Source organism: Lampris incognitus, chromosome 20 (assembly GCF_029633865.1).
Source record: "Lampris incognitus isolate fLamInc1 chromosome 20, fLamInc1.hap2, whole genome shotgun sequence".
NCBI classification, from domain to species: Eukaryota; Metazoa; Chordata; class Actinopteri; order Lampriformes; family Lampridae; genus Lampris; species Lampris incognitus.
This window is the reverse complement of record NC_079230.1, coordinates 7,986,439-8,011,436: the sequence shown is the minus strand read 5'-3', so window position 1 is coordinate 8,011,436 and position 24,998 is coordinate 7,986,439. Positions and strand designations below refer to the sequence as shown.

The 24,998-nt window shown below is 47.1% G+C and overlaps 1 protein-coding gene across 1 annotated transcript in view; it reads left to right on the top strand.

The window, feature by feature from the left end:
* Nucleotides 1-24,998, top strand: part of dock11 (dedicator of cytokinesis 11) — a 134,806-nt gene that overhangs the window by 43,496 nt on the left and 66,312 nt on the right. Inside the window, 14 exon segments of the mRNA XM_056300885.1 lie at nucleotides 3,328-3,420; nucleotides 4,866-4,989; nucleotides 5,588-5,709; nucleotides 6,018-6,101; nucleotides 6,210-6,299; nucleotides 9,450-9,571; nucleotides 10,004-10,073; nucleotides 10,319-10,444; nucleotides 11,083-11,154; nucleotides 17,104-17,250; nucleotides 17,756-17,839; nucleotides 18,783-18,894; nucleotides 23,340-23,521; nucleotides 24,249-24,362. Of these exon segments, the coding sequence (XP_056156860.1) occupies nucleotides 3,328-3,420; nucleotides 4,866-4,989; nucleotides 5,588-5,709; nucleotides 6,018-6,101; nucleotides 6,210-6,299; nucleotides 9,450-9,571; nucleotides 10,004-10,073; nucleotides 10,319-10,444; nucleotides 11,083-11,154; nucleotides 17,104-17,250; nucleotides 17,756-17,839; nucleotides 18,783-18,894; nucleotides 23,340-23,521; nucleotides 24,249-24,362 (1,542 nt within the window).

The window sequence follows — 24,998 nt, the reverse complement described above, 5'->3', positions numbered from 1 at the left end:
TGCACTCGTCGGTGCATGTAACATCTTTGAATAATTGTCTTCTTTCACACACAGACAAACACAAACAGAAGGTCTGCCTCAGAACAATACTGAAGTGAACGGGCGGGATGAGGTGCAGCCGAGGTCAGCGGTACGTCTCAGGAAATTTAATCAGAAGCAGCAGACGCTCACGAACCAAGTTCCCGGTTTGTGCATAAGCCCAGGATCTGGCTGAGGGGAAAAAGGGAATTCTTCTCAAGCTTTTAGGGAACAGAAAGTGGAACTTAAAGGGTTCAGCAGGTCTCAGATCAGAATAATGGCCCACAACGACCTTCAAAAATGATAGCCATCCATCCATTAGCCAAACCGCTCATCCTGCTCAGGGTCGCGGGGATGCTGGAGCCTATCCCAGAAGTCATTGGGCGGCAGGCGGGGAGACACCCTGGACAGGACGCCAGGACATCACAGGACCGACACACACACATTTACACCTAGGGACAGTTTAGTACGGCCGATTCACCTGACCTACATGTCTTTGGGCTGTGGGAGGAAACCGGAGCCCCCGGAGGAAACCCACACAGACACGGGGAGAACATGCAAACTCCACACAGAGGACCACCCGGGACTACCCCGGGGGCTCGATCCCAGGACCTTCTTGCTGTGAGGTGACCACGCTAACCACTGGGCCACCGTGCCATCCCCCAAAACTGATATCTCAGCCATAAATCAGTTGCTTGAATCCTTCAATTTGAGTATAAGTGCTCTATATTAATTCAATCACTTTGTTTAATTGAAGTTAAAATTATGTTATGGTGTCGTGGAGGTCTCATTTGCTTGACGTTTTCCTACCTGTTGTCCAATGTCGATACAGCACAATGACACCTATAAAGTCCCCTGCCCAAGATGTTGGTGCCATCAAATGAAAGGCAACCGTTTGAAAACGTTAGCCTGGAGGAGTCTTCGACGGCTGTGTGGTAGAGAACATGTATGAACAGGACCTTCTCTCTGAGGACACTGATAAGGACGCCCGCCAGCTCTCTCCCCCCAGCCTCAGGCCGAGGCCCTCATCTCTAGTCGGGTAATCGGGTGCCCCATCATGTTTCCACTCCCCACATTGTTACTGTGAGGGCCCCTGAATGTGCTCGCGCCATGGCGGCACACAAAACGTGCAATATCAAATCCGGATCTCAGCGGCCAGATAAATGAAGAGTACCTTGGATGGTCTCACGCATTTTGTTGGGACTATGTTTTTTTTTTTTTTTTTTTTGAGATACTTTATTGATCCCCGTGGGGAAATTACGCTCTGCATGTAACCCATCCTAGCTGTGTAGCTAGGAGCAGTGGGCAGCTGCCGTGCAGCACCCGGCGATCAACTCCAGTTCGTCTTGCCATGCCTTGCTCAGGGGCACAGGCAGCAGTATTAACCCTAACATGCATGTCTTTTTGATGGTGGGGGAAACCGGAGCACCCGGAGAAAACCCACCACAGACACGGGGAGAACATGCGAACTCCACACAGAGGACGACCTGGGATGACCCCCAAGGTTGGACAATCCTGGGCCACCGTGCCGCCCAAACATGTAGCGCCCAATATGGGCCACGAACCCACGACCCTGAGCTGAAGAGTCTCATGCTCTACCGACTGAGCTAGCTGGTCGGTAAATGCTGAGAATTTGAATCCTGTCCCATTTCCGACCCTGTCTCTTCCTCTTTCAGAGGCTCCAGCACGTTCTGTCAACCCCGTGGGTCCTGATTGTCTCAATGAGTTGGGCCTCTGACCTTGTTATTCCTCCACTACTGATCATTATTGTTCATTAGTAATGACCGTAATGGAATTGTAATGACATTAACGAACTGGCCATTAGTGCAGGCATGGCTCCAAACTCTCCTTTGCCTCCTGTAGCTTTCTATTAATATCAGCCATCCTGACCTGGTCAAACATGGCCGCTCCTCACACAGGTTAATGAATCCCACATCACAGACAGGCTGTTCATACACATGTAATTGCTGTGCGTGTTCGCTGCTCGTTTTATTCCTCTTGTTTCCTTATTCTATTGCATGAAATGAAATGACACGAAATATAATTTCCCCCCAGCCCACAGCAGTGCAACACTAAGACAAAAATACATATCCAAACCACAAGAACACATATATCCAAACTACAAAAACTACAATACTACAAAAACACACATATCCAACATGTAAAAATTTTAAAAAAATCACTGTCCAAGGGAATGCACGCCAGAATGACTGTCAGAACTGCCGGTCTGCATGGGCTAGCAGTTAGCCTTGCCTGCCCCGCTTCCACGCCCTGTCAGACTGCCCGCGGTGTTATCAGAACTACTGGTCTGCATGGGCTAGCAGTTAGCTTAGCCTACCCCGCTTCCGTGCCCTGTCAGACTGCCCTTGGTGTTATCAGAACTACTGGTCTGCATGGGCTAGCAGTTAGCTTAGCCTACCCCGCTTCCGTGCCCTGTCAGACTGCCCTTGGTGTTATCAGAACTGCCGGTCTGCATGGGCTAGCAGTTAGCTTAGCCTGCCCCACTTCTGCACCCTGTCAGACTGCCCTCGGTATTATCAGAACTGCCAGTCTGCGTGGGCTAGCAGTTAGCTTAGCCTACCCCGCTTCCGTGCCCTGTCAGACCGCCCTCGGTGTTGTCAGAACTGCCGGTCTACATGGGCTAGCAGTTAGCTTAGCCTACCCCGCTTCCATGTCCTGTCAGAACGCCCTCGGGTGTTTCCTCTTCGGGTGCAGCTCCATGCAGGGCCGTGGTCTTTGGGCCCACAGGACGCAGCACACTAAGCTCCCCCAGCCATCAAACGAAGACACAAACTTGGACACAGACGTGGACAAAGACACTGCATGGACGGTACTGGGTGAGGCTGCCATCTTCCCACACCACAAGCGGAATCTCATCTCAGTCAGCCAGGCTGTAAGGTGTCAACCGTAAACCAGGTTCAATGCCTGCAGCCGTTTGCAAAGCGTTGCTAGCGGGTCATGATAAATGGGGCGAATGTTCTGAAGTTGTTCTATATTTGTTTTTTTTTGGGTAAGCCAAGAGGCAAGGCAGTAAAATAAGTGTGTTTAATTGCATCAGGGGAGAACTTTTTTCTCAATATGCTGTGCAGGAACAGAAAGTCCGCAGGATGTGCCAGGACAGGATACCTTTTTGACAGTTTCAGTGTCGCCTTTGAGTTACTCCCTTCTTTGGTGCCTCACGCTGATCTATTCCTCATATACTGTTTTTTCCCCTCCGTTCACCCCAGATCGCATGACACTTAACTCGGCTCCAGGTACGACCGTGGCAGGGCCCAGGGTTGATGACGGATGTGCTCCTTTGTGTTTCAGTGCATCTATGGCAAGCCGGGAGATTCGCTCTTCACCACCAGCGCCTGTGCAGCTGTCCTGCACCACAACCAGAGCCCAGAGTTCTACGATGAGGTAAGATCACTTCCTCATTACATCAGCCTGATGGTCCCCTCCTGCATTTACAATAGTGCTGAGATCCTCAAACGGGTTTTTCCCCCCCGTTACATTGACTAGTCGTTTTAGATGCAAACGACAAGTTCAGAACTCAAACGGGCGTGAGTAGAAGTGCGTTAGAAAGTGTAGCCGGTCTGTTCTTCCTTTATGAATTGAAAATCCTTCCTCCTCAAGTTCCCCTTCTTTACAAGTCACTACTGTGCCCAAAGTGTTCAAACTCCATGGCCTAGCAATGGCCTAATCCCCTAAATCTGTCTCAAGGTACTGCTGTGATCTCACAAAAGACTGGCCAGACAGCCAGACCCCCTCTCACCCCACACACACACACACACACACAACCAACCCACCCACCCACACACACACACACACATGGTCATTCATGTAAAGCAAAGCCAATGGCCTGGCAGTAGACGGAGGATCAGGACACTGTCAGAAAGCGGAGGAGAGGGGGGGCCATATGGCCCCGCCATCACATGGATTAGAATTAGAAAACACACACACACACACACACACACACACACACACACACACACACACACACACACACACACACACACACACACACACATATTTAAGCTCACCGTCCCATCAAAATCCCACTCATGGGCAGATCAGGCTCTTGTAATTGGACCTGTGACGTCGCTTTGCCACCACAAGTTTCAGCAGGGGAGCAGACCACAACACGGCTTGTGACACGTCACAAACTCCAAGCACTCGCAACACCGTCCTTCCGCATCAGTTCACCCTCGGCCTTGGCGTGCAAAGGACGTCAGGTATTCCTGTAAGGCTCTCACAGATGTGCCTGTGATGGAGGGACGATGCATTTCCCAAATCATAAGTAAGCTGAACGGTGATGATCTTCATCCGTTTGCTCTCTATTTATTTTTTATGTGGCAAATCAGCCACCCTTTGTGGCAGTATGTGTCATTTCCTGGCAAAGAACGGCGAGAGAAGAGACGCGAGAAAAGCCTGACTATATTTTCGTGCTAATGCTGCCACCTTGTGGTGAAGACAAGCTCAGCTTTGTGTTCGAATTTATTGTTTTTTTTAAGACACCAAAAAACACTTTTTTTTTTTTTGCTAAAAGTAAAAACACCAAGCACTAAATCGCTCTCCAAATTCAAAATATATTACGTTCAAGTTTTCTGAACATTTTACTAAGCCCTTTACTGGGGTCCTTTCGTTTGATTTGCAGAGTTTTGCACATGTCCCGTCATAATCCTGGCTCCTGAACGGAAAATTCACGCGCCGCACTGTGTTTTGGGAGCACACGCAGAGAACACTGCTGACACACACACACACACACACACACACACACGGACACACATCAACTGACTGTGAGCTGTCTTCGTCGTGAAGAGGGGCCCATTCAAATGACAGTTTACCCGTACCCACCTTCGCAGATAAAGATTGAGCTGCCTGTCCATGTGCACGAGAAACACCACATCCTCTTCACCTTTTACCACATCAGCTGCGAATTCAGCAGCAAGGCCAGCACCAAGAAGAGAGAGGGGGTGGAGGCGCTGGGTGAGTCCATCAGTCAATAAGGACTTTTTTTTTTTCATTTTCCAATTGCAAACTTGTCAATAATTCACATTACAGGTGTAATATCAAGGCAATTCATGCATATCCTGTCGGTCCAGGCGGCACGGTGGTGGTCACAGTCACCTCACAGCAAGAAGGTCCTGGGTTCGAGCCCCGGGGTAGTCCAACCTTGGGAGTCGTCCCGGGTCGTCCTCTGTGGGGAGTTTGCATGTTCTCCCCGTGTCTGCGTGGGTTTCCTCCGGGTGTTTGGGTTTCCTCCCACAGTCCAAAGACATGTAGGTCAGGGGAATCGGCCGTACTAGATCGTCCCCAGGTGTTGAATGTGTCGGCCCTGTGATGGACTGGCAGCCTGTCCAGGGTGTCTCCCCGCCTACTGCCCGATGGCTGCTGGGATAGGCTCCAGCATCCTGTGACCAGAACTGGGATAAGTGGCTTGGATAATGGATGGATGGATGCTGGTCCAGACCCTAACACAGCCCCATTCCCCACAAAAAGTCTTTAAATGAGAAATGTGCTTCTCTGCCAACTTCCTGCACGGTAGCGTACCCATGCGTAAGTGAGCCGTCCTTCTGTGTTCCAGTGGGCTACTCGTGGACTCCCTTGCTGAAGGACCGTAGGATGCATTCTGTGGAGCTCCAGCTGCCCGTGGCCGCCACGCTGCCCCCTGGGTATCTGGGGGACAAGGGTCAGGATACAAAAAAGGTATGATCCCCCCCGTCCCACTGATGTACACAGACAGGACATGCAATCATATAATAACCTCTTAAATACCCACATCCCGCTGGTGTGTGATATTGGTCAGTATCACTGCCGGGGCAAAGTGGTGCAGCTCATGTGATCGCTACGAAAGATGCATTTGACGCAACATTTTTGGTCAGCGTCAAGGAAATGCTGTATACAGAAAGCTACAGCTGCTGTGGAAACGAGATTAAAGTGGACTGTTGGTTCTGTGGTGAACTAGACAAAAAAAGATTATTGTCTCTCTCTCCCCCCCTTCCCCCCCCCAACAGTCTCAGCCAGATATCAAGTGGGTGGAAAATGCCAAGCCGCTGTTTAAACTGAGGACCCACGTTGCATCGACGATATATGCTCAGGTACAGCGTTTCCTCACATAGTGACCTAACGGACCATGTGTAAGTGAAGTTGGCTGGTACACTGACTGATACTGGTTTTTGAAACACAACCTTTTGTCTCCCCCGTAGGATTTGCATCTACACAATTTCTTCCAGCACTGCCAGCTGATGAGGTCGACGTCAGAGGGCCACCCTGCAGAACTCATCAAGTATCTGAAGGTGAGCTCAGTCGGCAGTGTGACTACAGTACATGTGTGTGTTAGTGAGATACAAGGTTCTCCTTCTGCAAGAAAAACTTCATTCTGCAGTAAAGAGATCCTTGACAAAGTTTTTTTTTTTTTTTTCTTATTGAAAGAGTTTTTTTGGGCAGTTTTTGCCTTTATTAGATAGCGAGAGTGAAGAGTCAGACAGGAAATGAGGGAGAGACAGGGTTTGAGACATGCAACAAAGGCCACCTGCTGGAATCGAACCGGCGACAGTTGCAACCATGTGACCATTCGGCTACAGAGGCACGCCACAGAGTTCTGTTAGAGTAAATAATATCTTCAGGGTCTACGGTGTTCTTGAAGTAAGGGAAACGGGACAGCGGGGGGGAAAATTGGTGACAGTTTATATATACACGAGTCCAGCAGGGACAGAAACAAGTAGGTGCTTAGATTTATTACAGGCCAAGTTAGAAACGAAACGGACAGGGATGTCATAAATAAAACCATAATCGTCATAACATCGCAATGCATAACAATGCAATTACTATGGGACATTTACATTTCCAGCACACTTAATGAGAACAGAGGGCACAGTATACCCAAGGCGCCCCCATATAGTAGATTTTTGCCAGCCAGTACTTTCATATGTCCATAATAAAGATAAACACATCTGCAGATAACAACATTAATAACGGCTCTGTCTGATTTAGTTATACCACAACATCTATCAGCATTAACAGACACAGACAGAAAGAGAGACAGACAGACAGATGTCGTGTTGCTGTAAAGTCCCTTGAGGCAAATTTGGGATTTCGGGCTATACAAATAAATTGACTTGACAGACAGACAGAAAAAGAGACAGAAAGAGAGAAAAAGAGACAGACAGACAGACAGAAAAAGAGACAGAAAGAGAGACAGAAAGAGAGAAAAAGAGACAGACAGACAGACAGAAAGAGAGACAAGACAGATGTTGTGTTGCTGTAAAGCCCCTTGAGACAAATTTGTGATATTGGGCTATACAAATAAATTGACTTGACAGACAGACAGAAAAAGAGACAGAAAGAGAGACAGAAAGAGAGAAAAAGAGACAGACAGACAGACAGAAAGAGAGACAAGACAGATGTTGTGTTGCTGTAAAGCCCCTTGAGACAAATTTGTGATATTGGGCTATACAAATAAATTGACTTGACTTGACAGACAGACAGAAAGAAAGAAAGACAGAAAAAGAGGCAGACAGACAGAAAGAGAAAGAGAGAGAGAGAGAGAGAGAGAGAGAGAGAGAGAACCAGCACTAACAACTGTCAGCAGTAGTGTCGGTGTAGATGCTGCAGCTGTGTTTATCCTGCTACGCTGACATCACAGAGACCAGCCTGCCATGTCCTTCATCTTTACATGGGGTTTAACCTCTAAGTCTCGGCAAACTCACTGAAGTGGTCTTGAAATGGTCTCGCTCATAGTTACTCTTTAATAATCGTGTAAGTGAGCGTTTCCATAGGAACACAAGCTGGCAGCTCACTGGTATACTGGTCCATGCTTGGTGTAGCAACATTTTCCCAGTTTAGAGCAGTTACCCCCTTTGCCTTGCAGGAGACATAAGTCAGTTGAAGTTTGGCCACTGAGCCTGACACTGACATGAGGTGCATACACACAGAGTACACACGCCTGTGGCGCAAGGGGCACCTTTAGTTGTGTTGCTTGGTTGATCGTTTCAGATGAAAGACAATAACCTTGTTAGGAGTCAAATATGAAATGTACAATATGTGCTGCTCCGATATTTACACATAATAAAATGTTAACAGGCCACACGGCACCTTCCGTATGTTTCTCACTTGTGTATACCCCCTCTTCTCTTCTCAGTATACACCACCTCACTTGGTGCAATCATCCGCTCCCATGGTTTCTCATGCCATTGCTATGCTGACGATACCCGGCTCTTCCTATCATTCCCGCCCGATGACCTCACAGGCTCGGCACGGGTGTCGTCGTGCCTTGCTAATATCTCTGCGTGGGTGAAAGAACGCCACCTTCAGCTTAACCGATCTATAAGACTGAGCTCCTTGTCATCCCAGCCAGTCCATCCACACAACAACAGATCAATATCCAGCTCAGATCAACCCAACTCGTGCCCACAAAGTCTGCCCGAAACCTGGGTGTCATGACTGACGACCAACTAACCTTTAAGGTTCGCGTGGCCTCGATTGCTCGGTCGTGCCGATTTGCCCTGTACAACATCGGGAAGATTAGAGCCTACCTGTCTGAGCATGCAGCACAACTCCTGGTACAGGCTCTTGTAATATCATGCATTGACTACTGCAACTCCCTACTGGCAGGTCTCCCTGCATGCACTTTCAAACCTCTGCAAATGATCCAGAACGCAGCGGCACGTCTGGTCTTCGACCAGCCCAACACAGCACATGTCACTCCACTGTTCATATCCCTCCACTGGCTCCCAGTTGCTGCCCGCATCAAATTCAAAACCTTAATGCTCGCTTACAAAACATCAACTAAAATGGCTCCCGCCTACCTGAACTCCCTCATTCAGGTCTACACTCAGTCCCATTCACTACGCTGTCGATGAAAGGCGCCTGGCACTTCCGCCACAACGGGGCCCTAAGTCACACTAGCCAGACTCTTCTCTTCTGTAGTTCCCGGTGGTGGAACGAGTTACCAAACTCCAATCGATCCGCTAAGTCGCTCTCCATCTTTAAGAAGAAGCTAAAGATACAGCTCTTTCACGAACACCTCCACACCCGATGGTGTTAATAAAAATACATACAACAAACACTTCGATGCGCCCCATGCACCGCCTTTGTGCACTGTCTGTTGTCCTATCGGACTTGAACCTGGTTTTTTGGCACTTGCGTTGTCGTCTTGTGACTAGATCCTTTTCAGTTGTCTCCATTTCTTGAGCAAATGCCCGGTGTTGACCTGATGGCAAGATATGTCATGTTTGTTGTCGGTAGAGGGCTCGCGTTGTCATTACAGACCCTTCCTTTAACATCGCCTGTAGTAGAGGATTCATTTTGAGTACGTGACTAATGTGACCCTGGCCTGCTGTCGTCCTCCAGCTCGCTTTTCTCCTCTTAGATCGTCAATTCAATTTCTCCACCCAAAACCTCTCTCTCTTCATCCCCACCTCTCCCTCTCTTTTTCCATCCCGCAGTGCCTGCACGCCATGGAGACTCAGGTGATCATCAACTTCCTGCCCACGGTGCTGATGCAGCTGTTTGAGGTGCTCGCCGTGGCTACCAAGGAAGCCCACGACATTGCCGTCAACTCCCTCCGGTGAGCCGGGTCAGGGACGTGCACGCCCGGGAAAAATGCGTCCAAACTTTCTACGATTAGATATTCTCCGAGATTTAGATGCGACGTTTAGAAAACACGCGTTTCTTTCGTGTTTGACAGCAAAACGTGTCGGAGTCCTGCAAGTATTTCGGGTCTTAAAACAGGGGGGGGCAAACTCCTGGCCTCCAGGGCCGCGGTGTCTGCAGGTATTTGTTGCAGCCGTGCACCGCACCGCCTGATTAAACTAGTTCCTTTCACCTCCTTGATCCAGGAGGTGAGCTAATTAGTGAAATCCGGCGGTGCAGTGCACGGCTGCAACAAGTACCTGCGGACACCGCGGCCCTCGAGGCCCCGGAGTTTGACACCCCTGTCTTAAAAATATGCTGCTAATGTTGTTGTCCCGTGTGATGCCTCCCCCTGCACCCTTGTCAGTGTGATCATACACATAGTCTCCAGATGTCACGAGGAAGGACTCGAACAGTACCTGCGCTCCTTCACCAAGGTAGGACGCCAATACAAACGTGTCTTTCTACTAATAAGCAACTCCTCGCCTTTTTCTACCCCTGCGTGACCAGTGTGTGCTAGATGTTAACGTGAAACGAAGGAAAACGGATTTGCCCTCCTCCCCCGCCCCCCCCCCCCCTGTACCGACCCTGCTTCGTGTCTGCACCGGCGTCGATTTAATGGTCTTTCCCGGTGTGGCGACAAGCGGTGCATGTGCTGATCTGTCCCGTTTCGTGTCCTCAGTACGTGTTCGTGACCACCAACCAGGCGTCGGCCAACTCCCCGACCACCCACGAGGTGCTGGCCACCGCAGTCACGGCCATCCTCAAGCAGACTGCAGACTTCAACACGAGCAACAAACTGCTCAAGGTGGGTGTGTGCGCCTCGCTGTCTTACAGCCCTTCTCCGTCTACCTTTTAACCGCCCGCCTGGCTTACTTTGAGGTGCAGTACCAGCAATGGCCAGCAGATGGCAGCCTCTACACGACCCAGCCGAATATTGCCTCCAGACAAAGTAAATTCCTCCTACATTTCCTCGGTGAGCACTTCCTGAAAAACAAGTGTGTCCAAAGCGTCGGCCTACTTGCAAAGCTCGTCTTGCTTGAACTCCGTCGACGAAGGCCCCCCCGGCTGTCAGACTCAGAATCCTTCATCCCCGAGGGGAAGTGGGGTTCTATCACAGACACTCGCGCTCTAATAACCAAAAACTAACAAGATACAAAATAGCAACAGAAACAAAAGATATATAAGAACAACACATATATCAACAAGCACGGTGCACATAACACCCCGTCTGCACCGCACTATCGCAGCACACAACAAGCGGTATTGGGCCGGGTCGTGCAGAGGCAAGGCTGTCACCTGGAAAGGCAAGGATATCGCCTGTGTCATCGAGAAGTTTGATTGTTTGCACTTGTTTTGTTTTCCATGAATGTTACAAAATAGAAAAAAAAAACAAACATTGCAATCGAACTTCCCTTTTTCACCCTTTTCCTTCCTCTTTCACAGTACTCCTGGTTCTTCTTTGAAACCATGGCCAAGTCTATGGCCCAATACCTCCAAGTGGGCAACCGCATGAAGGTTTGTTAGTCATTTGTTGTTTAGTCATGGAGCCAGCCCTCCTCACACACTAAAGAGTGGGCAGTTTGTCATCACAGGCATGCTCAGTATGAATGTGCTTATGCGTTTACTTAAGTATCCAAGTTACAAGTAGACACTTTCAATCCAGGAAAAATACCCACAATATTATTATTATTATTATTATTATTATTATTATTATCGACTTTCCATGCATGAAGGGCTGAAAACTTAATGTTTTCCTACTGGCTTATCATTAATGCTTTTTGCAAACTCCTGTGAAGTGGTACGTGATAGAGACATGAACTTTCGCCCCGTAATAGGTATTGATTTTGCAAATGCTGGAAGCAAACATTTTTCTTCCCCAGTCGTCGAGATTATGGGGCTATAATCAAAGATCCAAATGTTCAACTGACAGGCCATATCGCCCACATCGTAGTTTCAAACCGGACCAAACTTGCTACACGTACTGAAGCGCGTGTGCTCGACTGCTCTGCCAACAGGAACAGGAATATCCACCTATGACATTTTCCCGCCTTTTCGAGCTTTTTGAAAAACACACTCTCATGCTCATCCTGCAAAGTCCGCCCGATTGGCGCGAGACTTTGCCAGACCAAAGTGCGGAAGAAGCCCCACAGATTCAGTTTACAGATTTTTTGCATGTTAAAGCTTTAGCCAGGCATATTCACGTTCGGGGTTATTGTCAGGGGGGCTTGAAACCTCCAATCACAGCTTTTGACTATATTTATTATTATTATTATTATTATTATCAGCTTTATGGACTAAATTATGTAATTGGGGAAACCTCCCATAATGGAACCCCGTATCTTTTAGGACATTGGTTCTCAACCTGGGGGTCAAGGGTCGTGAGATAACTTCCGGGGGTTGCCAGATGCTTGCGGCGAAAACAAGCACACAACCGTCCAGACCTAGGGGTGCACCTGATGTGAAAAATAGGCGTGCTGTCTCTTTCCTTGCTGTGCTGTGTCGGTATAAAAGGCGGTGCTGGCCCTCAGTTTACTGAGAGCCTTCTTTGAGAGAGCAGTACAGTACTAAACATCTGTACGTTCAGTACATCATAATAATCATTCTTCGTATCAGGATCAGCATGAAAAACATTGCAGGCGTTGAATGTTACAGAAATCAAACATAGATCATTGTCACCTTTAAAAACACATCCAATTTATTGTCGTATGAGTCACCTGAAGAGACAGTACATCAGCTCTTGTGCAGATAATAGGGATGCATTTGAAGCGTCAGCTTCTTAAGAGGACCCTGGGGTCCAGCGGTCTTGGTGGCTTGGAGGAACAGTTACGAGAAACTCGGAGGACAGCGAGGACACACCAGCAGACTGATAGCAGATGCCGCCCAGAACAGCAAGGTTAATGTACATAGTTAATATAGCAAAGCCTCGTGTTTAGTAGGACACACTCGCGCGTGAGTGACCACAATTTGCGACACATAGCCCGCAACGGTCGTTCCTCGGCACTGTGGGAACAATAACACAACACGACCACGAATGAGTGGACTCGCTGGCCGGTTGGCTAACGGGTCGGACCCTTTAGTCCAGTGGTTCTCAACCTTTCTGGGGTCCTGGACCCCCTGCGTATTTTTGATCTACCCTGAGGACCCCTCCACCTGATCTTGGGGGAGGGGGGTTGCAATTTGATAGAAACAGTAGAAACTGCATTTTAAATTGCATTATAGCATTTATTCACTCTTTGGGGCAAAAATAAGAGCTTTCAGTTGTAACTTAGATATAGTTAACAAAACAGAATTCTTATGCAGTAACTTTCAGATATATGTAACAAAACAGAATATGTATTCAGTAACTTTCAGATATATGTAACAACACAGAATATGTATTCAGTAACTTTCAGATATATGTAACAACACAGAATATGTATTCAGTAACTTTCAGATATATGTAACAAAACAGAATATGTATTCAGTAACTTTCAGAAATAGTTAACAAAACAGAATATGTATTCAGTAACTTTCAGAAATAGTTAACAAAACAGAATATGTATTCAGTAACTTTCAGATATATGTAACAACAGAATTCTTATGCAGTAACTTTTAACAATGCAAACGGGAGCGAGATCTCCTATTAAAATACAATAAATGACACTTGTGAAACAGATGTAATTAGAGAAAAAAGTCCCGTTACCCTTTATAGTTTAGGTAGATAAAGGTCTCAGTCACATTTGAGCAAAATAATCCTATTTCTATAAATGTCATAGGATCTTTTTTTTAATGATATTTTATTTTCACGGACCCCTTGCAATTACACCGCGGATCAGTAGGGGTCCGCGGACCCCCGGTTGAGAAACACTGCTTTAGTCGACCGGTTGACGTGGTGCGGGACCCGGGTTCGCGTCCCGGCTGCGGCGGTTCCCGGCTGCCCCCCGAACTGGCTGCAGTATCTCAGAGCGGGGAGCGGCCTTTACCATCACATCGCCTGCGCCAGTGGTGGACTCTGCCATAGGACGGATTCTGTCGAGCGTATTTGTGGGAGTCACGTGTGTGTGTGTGTGTGTGCACGTGAGGCGCCGTTAGTTCAATAAATATAAAGACGCCAAAATATATATGAATATATATATATGTATATATATGTATATATGTATATATATATATATATGTATGTATATATATATATAAACTGTCAATCATTCTTTCCATATATATATATATATATATATATATATAGTTGAGTTGACATTATCACAGCCAGAAAGCATTAGGGGACAGCGGTTAAAGGGTGAGGGAGACAGGAGAGGCCCAGACTTGTCGTTTGGTCTGATGCCATCCTTGCGTGAGGTTTGACCCGAGGTGAAGGCTTGCAGATGACAGATAGTGTTCAGTTGACAGCTTTACGGTAGCTGTGTGTTTGACTAACCAAATTTTCCAGGAGCTATTTGCATATACATGTCGTCAAGGATTATTAGCCCGTCGTTGAGATAGTTAGTCAAATATCATTTCCTCGAGTTCCATCGTGATGGGTCCAAAACGCTTGTCAAACCACCTCTTGAAACATCTAACGCACTTCTATTTGGCTGAAGCAATAGACAGGAGAGGGCGGCGCGGTGGCGCAGTGGCTAGCACGGTCGCCTCACAGCAAGAAGGTCCTGGGTTCAAACCCCGGTGGGTAGTCCAACCTTGGGGGGGGGGGGTCGTCCCGGGTCATCCTCTGTGTGGAGTTTCCTCCCACGGTCCAAAGACATGTAGGTCAGGATAATGGAAGGATGGAATACACAGGAGATGGCTGTGTCGCTGGCGTCACAACGTGTAGCGAGTTTCTGCTGTGTATTTGTATTGTGTTGAACAGGCGAGCGCACTCGCAGAGCCCAGGACGTGGTAACGGGCCTCGACAGGGTCAGAACGAGGCCGTGTAACGATAGCGTGTTCTTCCTCGGTGTGGTGCGGCGGGCATGCAGGCGCAGGGCGTCGAATGTTGTTTTGGTAGAACTACCGCTGACTTACTGCCAGCGGTGTGTTGGGGGATACTGTATTTCATCCGTCCGGCCAGCAAACAGCTGAAACTTACAGCTCCTCCTCTTCGCAGCTGGTTCTGCTCTGCAAACCAACACCCTCTGTTTCTCCCCATCTCAAATCAAATCCACATGACAAACCAGAACAAAATAAAAGAGGTGGAGCAGAATTCCACAGAGCCCGCTAATTGACCGCATTACAGATTCTACTTTTTTTTTATCACTTTAGTTTTTATTGAAGTTTTTAGGTCAGTACAAACATGGCATCCGTATTCAGAAGTAAACATGGAATTATCTACATTTACTTGCACACAAGCCCAACAGGGCAACTCAAAACAAACAAACAAAAAAACACACAAAAAAATGAACTACATGAGCTTCCTGTGGGTCTAACTTTCCAGTCTTAAGTGTTGTCATGAATTATGTCGTCGCGTGTTTGCTCCTTAAAACCATGTCCATTTCTTCCACTGGTCTTCCATCCGAGGTACTGTCAGTCTCAATCGATGAGTCAGTTTTTCCATCGTATGAATGTCCTCCACTATTTCCATCCATTGTCCTTGTGGGGGCGTCCACCTGGCACCATTATCTTGTGATTGCCTTCTTAGCCGCAATCAGCAGTATCTTAACCAAACATCTATCACTTGACCCTATATCGTCGTTTTTAAAATTACAGAAATAGAGGGTCATATAGCTCTTAGGGAAGTCATATCCAAGTACCTTTTGTATTACATCATGAACCACCTCCCAAAACATCGCTAGCTTATTACATTTCCAAAATATATGCGAGTGGTCTACATCCTCTGTTCCACATTTCCTCCAGCATGACAGTTTGGTGCTGGAGTATCTATTTTTGATTTTTGGTTTCATAAAAAAACGTGTCAGATTTTTCCAGGAGAATTCCCTCCATATCCGCGAACTAGTGGAGGATTGATGAACTTTCCACATATTCTGCCAGTCCTCCTCTGTAATTTCTGTGCCAAATTCTAATTCCCATTTTTCTTTTATATATGTAGTTGAGTGTTTACTAGTTGTGAGAGCTTGATATAGTACAGATATAGCCCTAGATTTTCTCCCTTTATATGCGTTGATTATAATTTGAATCACACTGTTCACCTCCATGGAGGGTCCTCTCCTGATACGTTTGTTGTAATAATCCCTTAATTGTAAATATCTAAAGAAGTCATGATTCTCCAAATCAAACTTGTCTTTCATACCCTGAAAACTCTCCATCTCCCCTTTTTCCTCTAGAGTGCACCATGCTGTGATTCCCCAGTTAACCCACAGTTTAAAAACTGTGTCACGCCTCGCTGGAGTAAAGTCTCTATCATATGCTACCCATCTCAATAACTGTATCTCATCTTGTAATTTGTTGATTTTAATCAATTTAAACCATAACCCCAGTGTAAATAATGTGACTGAAGCCATGTGGGTTTTTGTTTTCTTGTATACTTCTTTATCCCCTAAAATATTCTGGATAGGGTACCCACCATATTCCCTTTCCATGACTTTCCACTTGGCCATGTAATCTTGCCTACACCAGTCAACAGCATATCTCAGCTGGGCAGCTTTTGAAATATTCTTTTAGATTTGGTAAACCCATACCTCCCTTTTCCTTTGAGAGTTGGAGAGTTTCATACCTTACTCTGGGCTTCTTCCCTCCCCAAATAAATCTAGATATTGTCCTATCCCACCTATCAAATTGAGCTTGAGTCACCTCTACAGGCAACGATTGGAATAGATAAAGAAGCCTTGGTAGAATATTACAGATTCTACTTTTAACTGACCCTTTTCACCACTGACAACTGGGTGCTTCAACCAAATTTCAGATTAAACCTCGAGCACATGCATACGGGCGGCGTGGCTCGGGGAGGTAGAGCGGGTCGTCCAGTAATCCGAAGGTCGCTGGTTCGATCCCCGGCTCCTCCAGAGAGCGTGTCGAAGTGCCCTTGGGCGAGACACTGAACACTTAACTGCTCCCGATGAGCAGCTTGGCCATCATCCCCACCGTCTTGGGAGGGGGAGGGGGGGCAGCATGGCTCAAGAGGTAGAGCGGGTCGTCCAGTAATCCGAAGGTCGCTGGTTCGATCCCCGGCTCCTCCAGAGAGCGTGTCGAAGTGCCCTTGGGCGAGACACTGAACACTTAACTGCTCCCGATGAGCAGGTTGGCACCTTGCATGGCGGCCTCCGTCATCAGGGTGTGAATGTGTGGACGGGGGAATGTGAGGCGTACACTGTGAAGCACTCTGAGCGGTCGTAGACTAGAAACGTGCTGTATGAAGGCAACGCATTTACCGTTTTCCATGATGTCATGTACACCCTCTTGAAATAGCCGAGGCCTTTTTCTTATTCAGAACTAGATTGTCCGTGTTTTACTGGCCTACCCTCGCGGCGAGCGACCTACACGTGTCGGTTCTTTACTGAAACGGCGCCATTCTGTGCTGTCGTGTCACCGGTCTTGCAGATGCCACGTGCCCAGCGTTTCCCAGACAGCTTCAATCAGGCGCTCCAGTCCCTGCTGCTGTCCATCCTGCCTCATACCACCATTCGTCATGCCGAGATCCCCGAAGAGGCCCGCTGCATCAACCTCAGCCTGGCCACCTTCATTAAGGTCTGTCCCGAACCCGTTCCACTGAACTTGTCAAAAACAATTTAACTGGTGCATGCGTTGTGTTGTGTGCGGCCCGAGCAGAAACGGACTAAGGGTGAGTTGTCGTAGAGCTCTTTCCTAGGAGGGGTGTGGCAACGTCGCCCATTTAGCACATTCGTTTTTGAACTTGATTGCCTTGTAAATTGCCCACGGACGGGAATGTAGCACTCACTTTGGTGGTTGTCATTTATATGCTTTTTTTTGTTTTGAACTGGAAAAGGGTTGGTCTGTGGTTTTTCATGCCAACTGATGGAAAAGTTAAGTAGGGATTGTTTTACTTTATTCACTCAACAGCTACTTAACCATTACTTTCAACAAAGCTCTTATGTAAGATAACCGCTGTCGGTGCTGAATATGTGTGAGGACATGTGCAAGTCTCTTCTGTCGTGGATCTGAGTCACGGACACACGTCCAAACAACAACAACACCAGTCCACCTCCCCTCTTTCTCGCCCTTGTCTCCTCAGAGGTGCCTGACCTTCATGAACAGGGGATTTGCCTTCAGCTTGGTCAATGACTACATGTGTGGTTTCACCCTAAAAGATCCCAAGGTACTCTGGGCACGCACACACTAAAACCCCAAAGACTGTGAGAATGCTTGACTTCCTGTGTAAAGAATTCAGGTGTGAGGCGTCCGGGTAGCGCAGCGGTCTATTCCGTTGCCTACCAACACGGGGGTCGCTGGTTCGAATCCCTGTGTTACCGCCGGCTTAGTCGGGCGTCCCTACAGACACAATTGGCCGTGTCTGCGGGTGGGACGCCGGATGTGGGTATGTGTCCTGGTCGCTGCACTAGCGCCTCCTCTGGTCAGTCGGGGGTACCTGTTCAGGGGGAACTGGGGGGAATAGCGTGATCCTCCCACGCGCTACGTCCACCTGGTGAAACTCCTCACTGTCAGGAGAAAAGAAGCGGCTGGCAACTTCACATGTATTGGAGGAGGCATGTGGTAGTCTGCAGCCCTCCCCGGGTCGGAGGAGGGGGGTGGAGTAGAGACCAGGACAGCTCAGAAAATAGGTAATTGGCCAAGTACAACTGGGGAGAAAATGGGGGGGGGGGGGGGGAGAAGTCAGGTGCAGGTTAGAGTTTGGCGAGCAGAGTGCATCCAGTACAGCACTGGAATATTTTTATCCATAAAGCCATAAAAGCCCTGCCCTTAACTGGACTAGTAAAGCTTTTCAGCACCAAATGGCAGTTAGAGATAGATGAATGAGTGATGAGTGTAACTGCCCTTAGTGTATCTCTCCTAGACATAGAGGTGGGTAGTATGACGCAGCACATACACACACACACATCTGTGTGCACAAATACACATATGCATGTACACACACACACACACACACACACAGTGAGCATCAGACTATTTGACTAACAAATGAAATTGTATGCCACGTGACACACTTTGTTTAAACAAGCACGTCGGCGGCAAAATAGGACACGGAGGCAAAGGTCTAAGAACTGTGTGTGTGTGTGTGTGTGTGTGTGTGTTTACCCAAGGTGCTGACGGAGATGAAATTTGATTTCCTGATGACGGTGTGTAACCACGAACATTACATCCCACTCAACCTGCCCATGGCGTTCGGACGCACCAAGCTTCAGAGGGTGCAGGGTGAGGATCAGATGTTACAACAAGCTTGTGTCGTGTGGCTCGCCACCCCACACAACCACTTACGAGTGCCACGCTCCAAACTCAACACACGGACAGAGTCCTCCTCACTTGCATCCAGCACAACAACACCTCCCCTTATTAATCCGTGTGACTGATTTGCCCCTCTCCAACTCACGAACAAGTCTTAACAGGTCACATCAGGTCATATTCCCCATAACTATCTTTAATTGCTGGCTTGGCGCCAACCACTGTTAAAATTGAATATGCACTTACAGCAGTCCACCAGCTAAAAGGAAGCAACTGTACTGTAGGTTTTGGAAATGCTGCATGAAATGTTGATTTTTTTTTTTTAACACCCCACCCCACCCCCCAACCCCCTTTTTATGTTTTGCCTGTGGTCAGATTTTATTTCGTACGCGACGGAGCTTTTTGGTCCAGTAGGTAGGTGATGTCCCCTGCACTATCCACCGATGCCACGTTTGCTACCGTACGCAAACGCCTGCGCGCCACACCGCACCCCGTTCTGACCAGCACTAATCCACCGTCCTTGCAGGACTCCATTGACTCCCACTCGTCGTGGTGCTAATGCTAACATCAGGCTAACGCCTTCATTCGTCGGCCTGCTCTACCGACTGCTTGCCGGGGCCTGTGCCTATGCATCAAGGTGCAGTGCGGCTTGGTTGTTTTGTGGGACTCGGTGGACTTCCTGTTCTAAACGCTTGACTGATTCTATAGAGTTGAAACACGGAAAAAAGGAAATCATTTTTCACGAAGCTGTGTGTCTGTCATTTCTCCCTCTCTTTTCCAGCTCCTGTCCTTCTCTGTCTTTAGTTGCTGCTGTCTGTATCTCTCTACTTGTTGTTTCGAGGGTAATTCAGTTCATAATCTGCATTGACCTTGTTTCACCGTGAAACGCACAAGTGTGAGGTGGAGCAAGGTTCATAGTGAAATTGAAAGATCCGAATTTTGTTTTTCATTTCCAGTGTCAGGTCACTGATTTCAATTTACATATATATGTCAGTGAAATTTAGCAAAAAACTGCAGAACACGGTTTTTTTTTTCCTCTCTGAATTTCCCTCTTGCCGGTGGTGTGGGAGCATCAGTGGAGAATGAATGTGTTAAGAGGTGTTAAATGTGTAAATCTTGCACCGGCATAAAGGAAATGCACCAAGACACAATTTGCCTGTGTGTACGTACGGCGACTGTCGAATGAGGGAGAGGACGTTTTGGGTATTCTGGAAGTACGTCCGATAGACTAACCTTGCATGTGGCAAGTAGCAAGTATGTGAAATACCCAGATGCTGATTGTAATGTTAATCAGATGTGACAGAGACACACCGATACTTTCTCACCTGTTTTACTACAAATTCTCTGATTGGTGAATCTTGTCGGCTGGTACCGAGTGTGGATCCAGTCTACTAGTTTTACTTGCTCGGGGGTGGGACGATTCACAAATGTAGCGGTTCGATACGTCTGACGATTCAGGCAGTGGCGCCCCCAAGGGGTGGCCGGCCACCGCCACCCTGATACTATCCCTGCCCCCCCCCCAGGCACGAGTCGCATATGCAGAATATGCTTCTGATTATGCATAATATGCTTCTATCTGATATCTTACATGAGGTGCTGTTCATTTAAATCAATAATGTATATTTTTCTTAACTGTCATATTGACAGTTTTCATCTAGCCTATACAGTACACTACAACAGCAGCATAGAATTCCCCAAATTCAGTCATGGCTTTTGGTTTTGGTGTGCCACCCCAAGATTTTCAGTGGCCCCATTTGGCCCCCCCTATGAAAAATGTCTGGGGGCGCCACTGGATTCGGGGCTCACGGTTTGGATTCGGTACGACGCAGTGGACGCCTCGGTAAGCGCGAGGCAAAACGCAATCGCAGTTCTCCGTTTTTAATTATTTTAAGAATTGGGTCCAACATTTTGGCGTCGTCAAGGCACGTATTCAAACTTAACGCAAGTGCAAAACGTCTAACGACACGCTGTGCCATCTGTCCTTGTTGTGTAACACAATTGCTTTACGTTAAAATCTGAAACTTCAGAAACTACTGGAACGACCGAGGCGGCCATTTTGACCGTTTTTGGATCTTCGAAGTTTTAATAGCTTTCTGAAAAACAAGAAAAGGTACAGACCTGCCGCTCCCCGAGTGCTCCTAAAATTGCACATATCTGCATTAACGTGCGTTTTAGATCAACTGCACCAAAAAAGTTAAGATAGGAACTACCTAAAACGACCATGACCGGCCAAAATGGCCGCGCGTAATTTGCGCGTCATCGTGCGCGCCGTGTCGCTATTTATGACGCGTGTTTTTATATATATATATATATATATATATATATATATATATATATATATATATATATATATATATATATATAAATGTATGTCTAGTTTTCCCCCTTATCCCACCCGATTAACCCAATGGCGTATGGCCGGAACTCTTGCCGAATACCTCCCCTGGCTCACGTTTCCACAGGAAGGAGATAGTCGTAACACCAGCTTCCTGCGAACATCGCCTCGGCTGCTCTCGCCATTTTACACGCTGAAGCCTCCTCGCATGGATTGCGTCACCTTCAGGCCGCGAAGGAGGCGTAGGGAGAATGCTTTCGGTTGCTTGGCTGCAGGCGCCCGGCTGGACCAGAGGGGTCGCTGGAGAACGACGAGTCCCCGAACGCTACACCGATCTACACCCGCTATCCGCCGAGTAAGGGTGGCCTAGCGCAGTGGTTCTCAACCTTTTTGGGGTCCTGGACCCCCTGCGTATTTTTGATCTACCCTGAGGACCCCTCCACCTGATCTTGGGGGAGGGGGGTTGCAATTTGATAGAAACAGTAGAAACTGCATTTTAAATTGCATTATAGCATTTATTCACTCTTTGGGGCAAAAATAAGACCTTTCAGTTGTAACTTAGATATAGTTAACAAAACAGAATTCTTATGCAGTAACTTTCAGATATATGTAACAAAACAGAATATGTATTCAGTAACTTTCAGATATATGTAACAAAACAGAATATGTATTCAGTAGCTTTCAGATATATGTAACAAAACAGAATATGTATTCAGTAACTTTCAGATATATGTAACATAACAGAATATGTATTCAGTAACTTTCAGATATATGTAACAAAACAGAATATGTATTCAGTAACTTTCAGATATATGTAACAAAACGGAATATGTATTCAGTAACTTTCAGATATATGTAACAACAGAATTTTTATGCAGTAACTTTTAACAATGCAAACGGGAGCGAGATCTCTTCTTAAAATACAATAAATTACACTTGTGAAACAGATGTAATTAGAGAAAAAAGTCCTGCTACCCTTTATAGTTTAGGTAGATAAAGGTCTCAGTCACATTTGAGTAAAATAATCCTATTTCTATAAATGTCATAGGATATTTTTTTAAAGATATTTTATTTTCACGGACCCCTTGCAATTACACCACGGACCACTAGGGGTCCGCGGACCCCCGGTTGAGAAACACTGGCCTAGCGAATGCCTTACCCCCGTGGACGCTCTGGCCGTGACCGGTTCCGGCGAGTCTGGGATACGAACCTCCCAGCCACATGTTATGGTTGTTAGACTAGCCGTACGTGTTTTCTGTGTTGTTTCTCAGGTATTATTTCCAACATGTCTGGTTACAGACGCCGTTTCGGACGCACCGTGACTACCATCGAGGCGTTGCGGTGTTTACAGGCGTCGGACAGCGGCCATTTCGAATGGTTTGAAACGGTGCTGTAACGATCACGGATGTGTAGACTCGCTAGCCCGTAGGCTAACGGGGCGGACGCTTTAGTCGACTGGTTGACGTAGTCGCCCGTGGTGCGGGAGACCCGGGTTCGCGTCCCGGCTGCGGCGGATTCCCAGCTGCCGCCTGTATTCGCCACAGTATTAAAATGTTAATTTTGGTGTCGGTCGTTTCCTAACAGACATGCTAACATATGCAATGCGTTAATCTCTCAGTCGGGTATTTAGCTTGACAGAATATAGAGTTTAAAAACCGGCGGTCATTTTAACCGCCCATGGTTGTTTTAGGTAGGAGTGGAATCCCGGTTGTTCTAGTGTTAATAACACACGATCTCGCGAAATAGGGAGCGTCTCGCACCGTGACCACCGTATCGAACGATTCGGATTTTAATCCAGTATCGTCCCACCTCTATTACTCGATAATAGGGGGTGTCGCACAGCAAAAGTGATTGTGATACCCCTTTTTCTTCCACATCACAAGAGAGCAAAGTCATGTCACTCTGCTTTTAACATGTACGGTGTGGCTCTGTGGTACTTCAGTATTGCAGGAACACTGTTAACAACAACACCTCCCTAGCCTCAAAGAGTGTCTCAATCACTAGTAGTTCTGCTATCAGTGTTGTTGCAGCCTTGCAAGTATCCACCCAGATTACTGACACTTCCCATCTGACCCAACCGCAGAGCACAGCTTGGAGTTCAGCCTGACCGAGGACTACTGTCGCAACCACTTCCTGGTGGGTCTTCTGCTGCGGGAGGTAGCCGAGGCCCTGCAGCAAAGGCCCGAGGTCCGGCAGCTGGCCGTGGCCGTGCTCAAGAACCTCCTCATCAAGCACGCCATGGATGACCGCTACGCAACCTACAAAGTGAGAGAGGGCGGACGACGGGAAGGGACAGGGCTAGAGGTCAGAGGGGGAGGCGAAGGAGAGAGGGACAACAGGAGGAGAGATAGGAGGGATTAGGCAGCATTTGAAGATGGCGACGGTCTGAGATTGAGTGAAGCCGGTATACCCGAGAAAAGTAGTGTGCAAGCTGTCTGTGCAGGAAATATTCACTGCACTTCAGTATGAATAAACTGTTTCCCCGAGGGATGTGAATGTTTTGGGGCAGGTGATAAATGACAGTATGCTTCTGCTCTCGCGTAGTTCAACGATTTTCCATCTATAAACAAAATATGTCTATCCGGTAACATTTGCCTACATGTACACAGACTGTACAGACAGTTAGACACCACTAACACGGTCTGTCCCTCCCCATTAATGGTTAACTGGGATATAAAGCTGATTTTGCTGCCTAAAAAGATAACACATACTGTTATGCAAAGAAGCTAGTGTTACCAATGTCAATACATTGGTTCCAGGCAACACACAGTGTCGGGGATAGCTAACAGATGGTGTGCAAATGCTGTGCAGATTTCAGATAGCAACTGTTTAGTGAACCTAAAATAGTCCTACTGCGCTGTAGATATTGCTGCATTTCCACGATCAAAACAATCACTGTGCGTATGATTTCCACGATTGAACGACTACCATATTACCTTACTAAACCTCATATATTATAACCATTCTCGTCCGATCCAATTTGATGTTTCAGAACCAGCAGGCCCGGATCTGTCTGCTCTATCTGCCACTTTTTGAGCTGCTGTACCAGATCCAGAAACAGCTTTCTGCCCAGCCGCACACCTCCAGCCCCGGGCTTGGCCTCACCGTGAGTCCCCTTCCAGCCCTGGATGCCCTGCTTCCCTTTTATGTGTGATGAACAAGGACAGTTTTATATATATATATATACGTATATACACGTGTATATATATACACACACACACACACACACACACACACATATATATATATATATATATTTAATTATCCCTGATAACATAGGGTGTTAGCATGGAAATGCAAATGAAGTCATACATTTGAATTTAAGTACTGACTTTGGCGATAACACAGTAGGTTGCTATTGTGTTATTCAATGTTCAAATTTGAATTTACATCTCGAAACTGATAATAGTAGAACACAATATTCCTTTTGACAAGGCATATGGCATGTCAGATGGCTTTTTCAGTCACATTTGGTCAGCTCGTGCATGCACCTGTCCATGAAATTTCAAATGCAAATGAAAGTTTTGACCCGAATGCGTGCATTTATGCAAGTGAAAAATGAACGTTTCATTTCCTAGTTTGCATTTATATTCGTATTAACTGGATGCTTCTTTAAATGAATGCGTTTATCGAGATCTCGAGTGATCTTAAATGAACTCCTCCGTCACGGCCTCTGAAGCGATGCAATATTTTTAGCTACCATTTAGCTGCCTGTGTTTTATCAGCACAGATCAAATATATA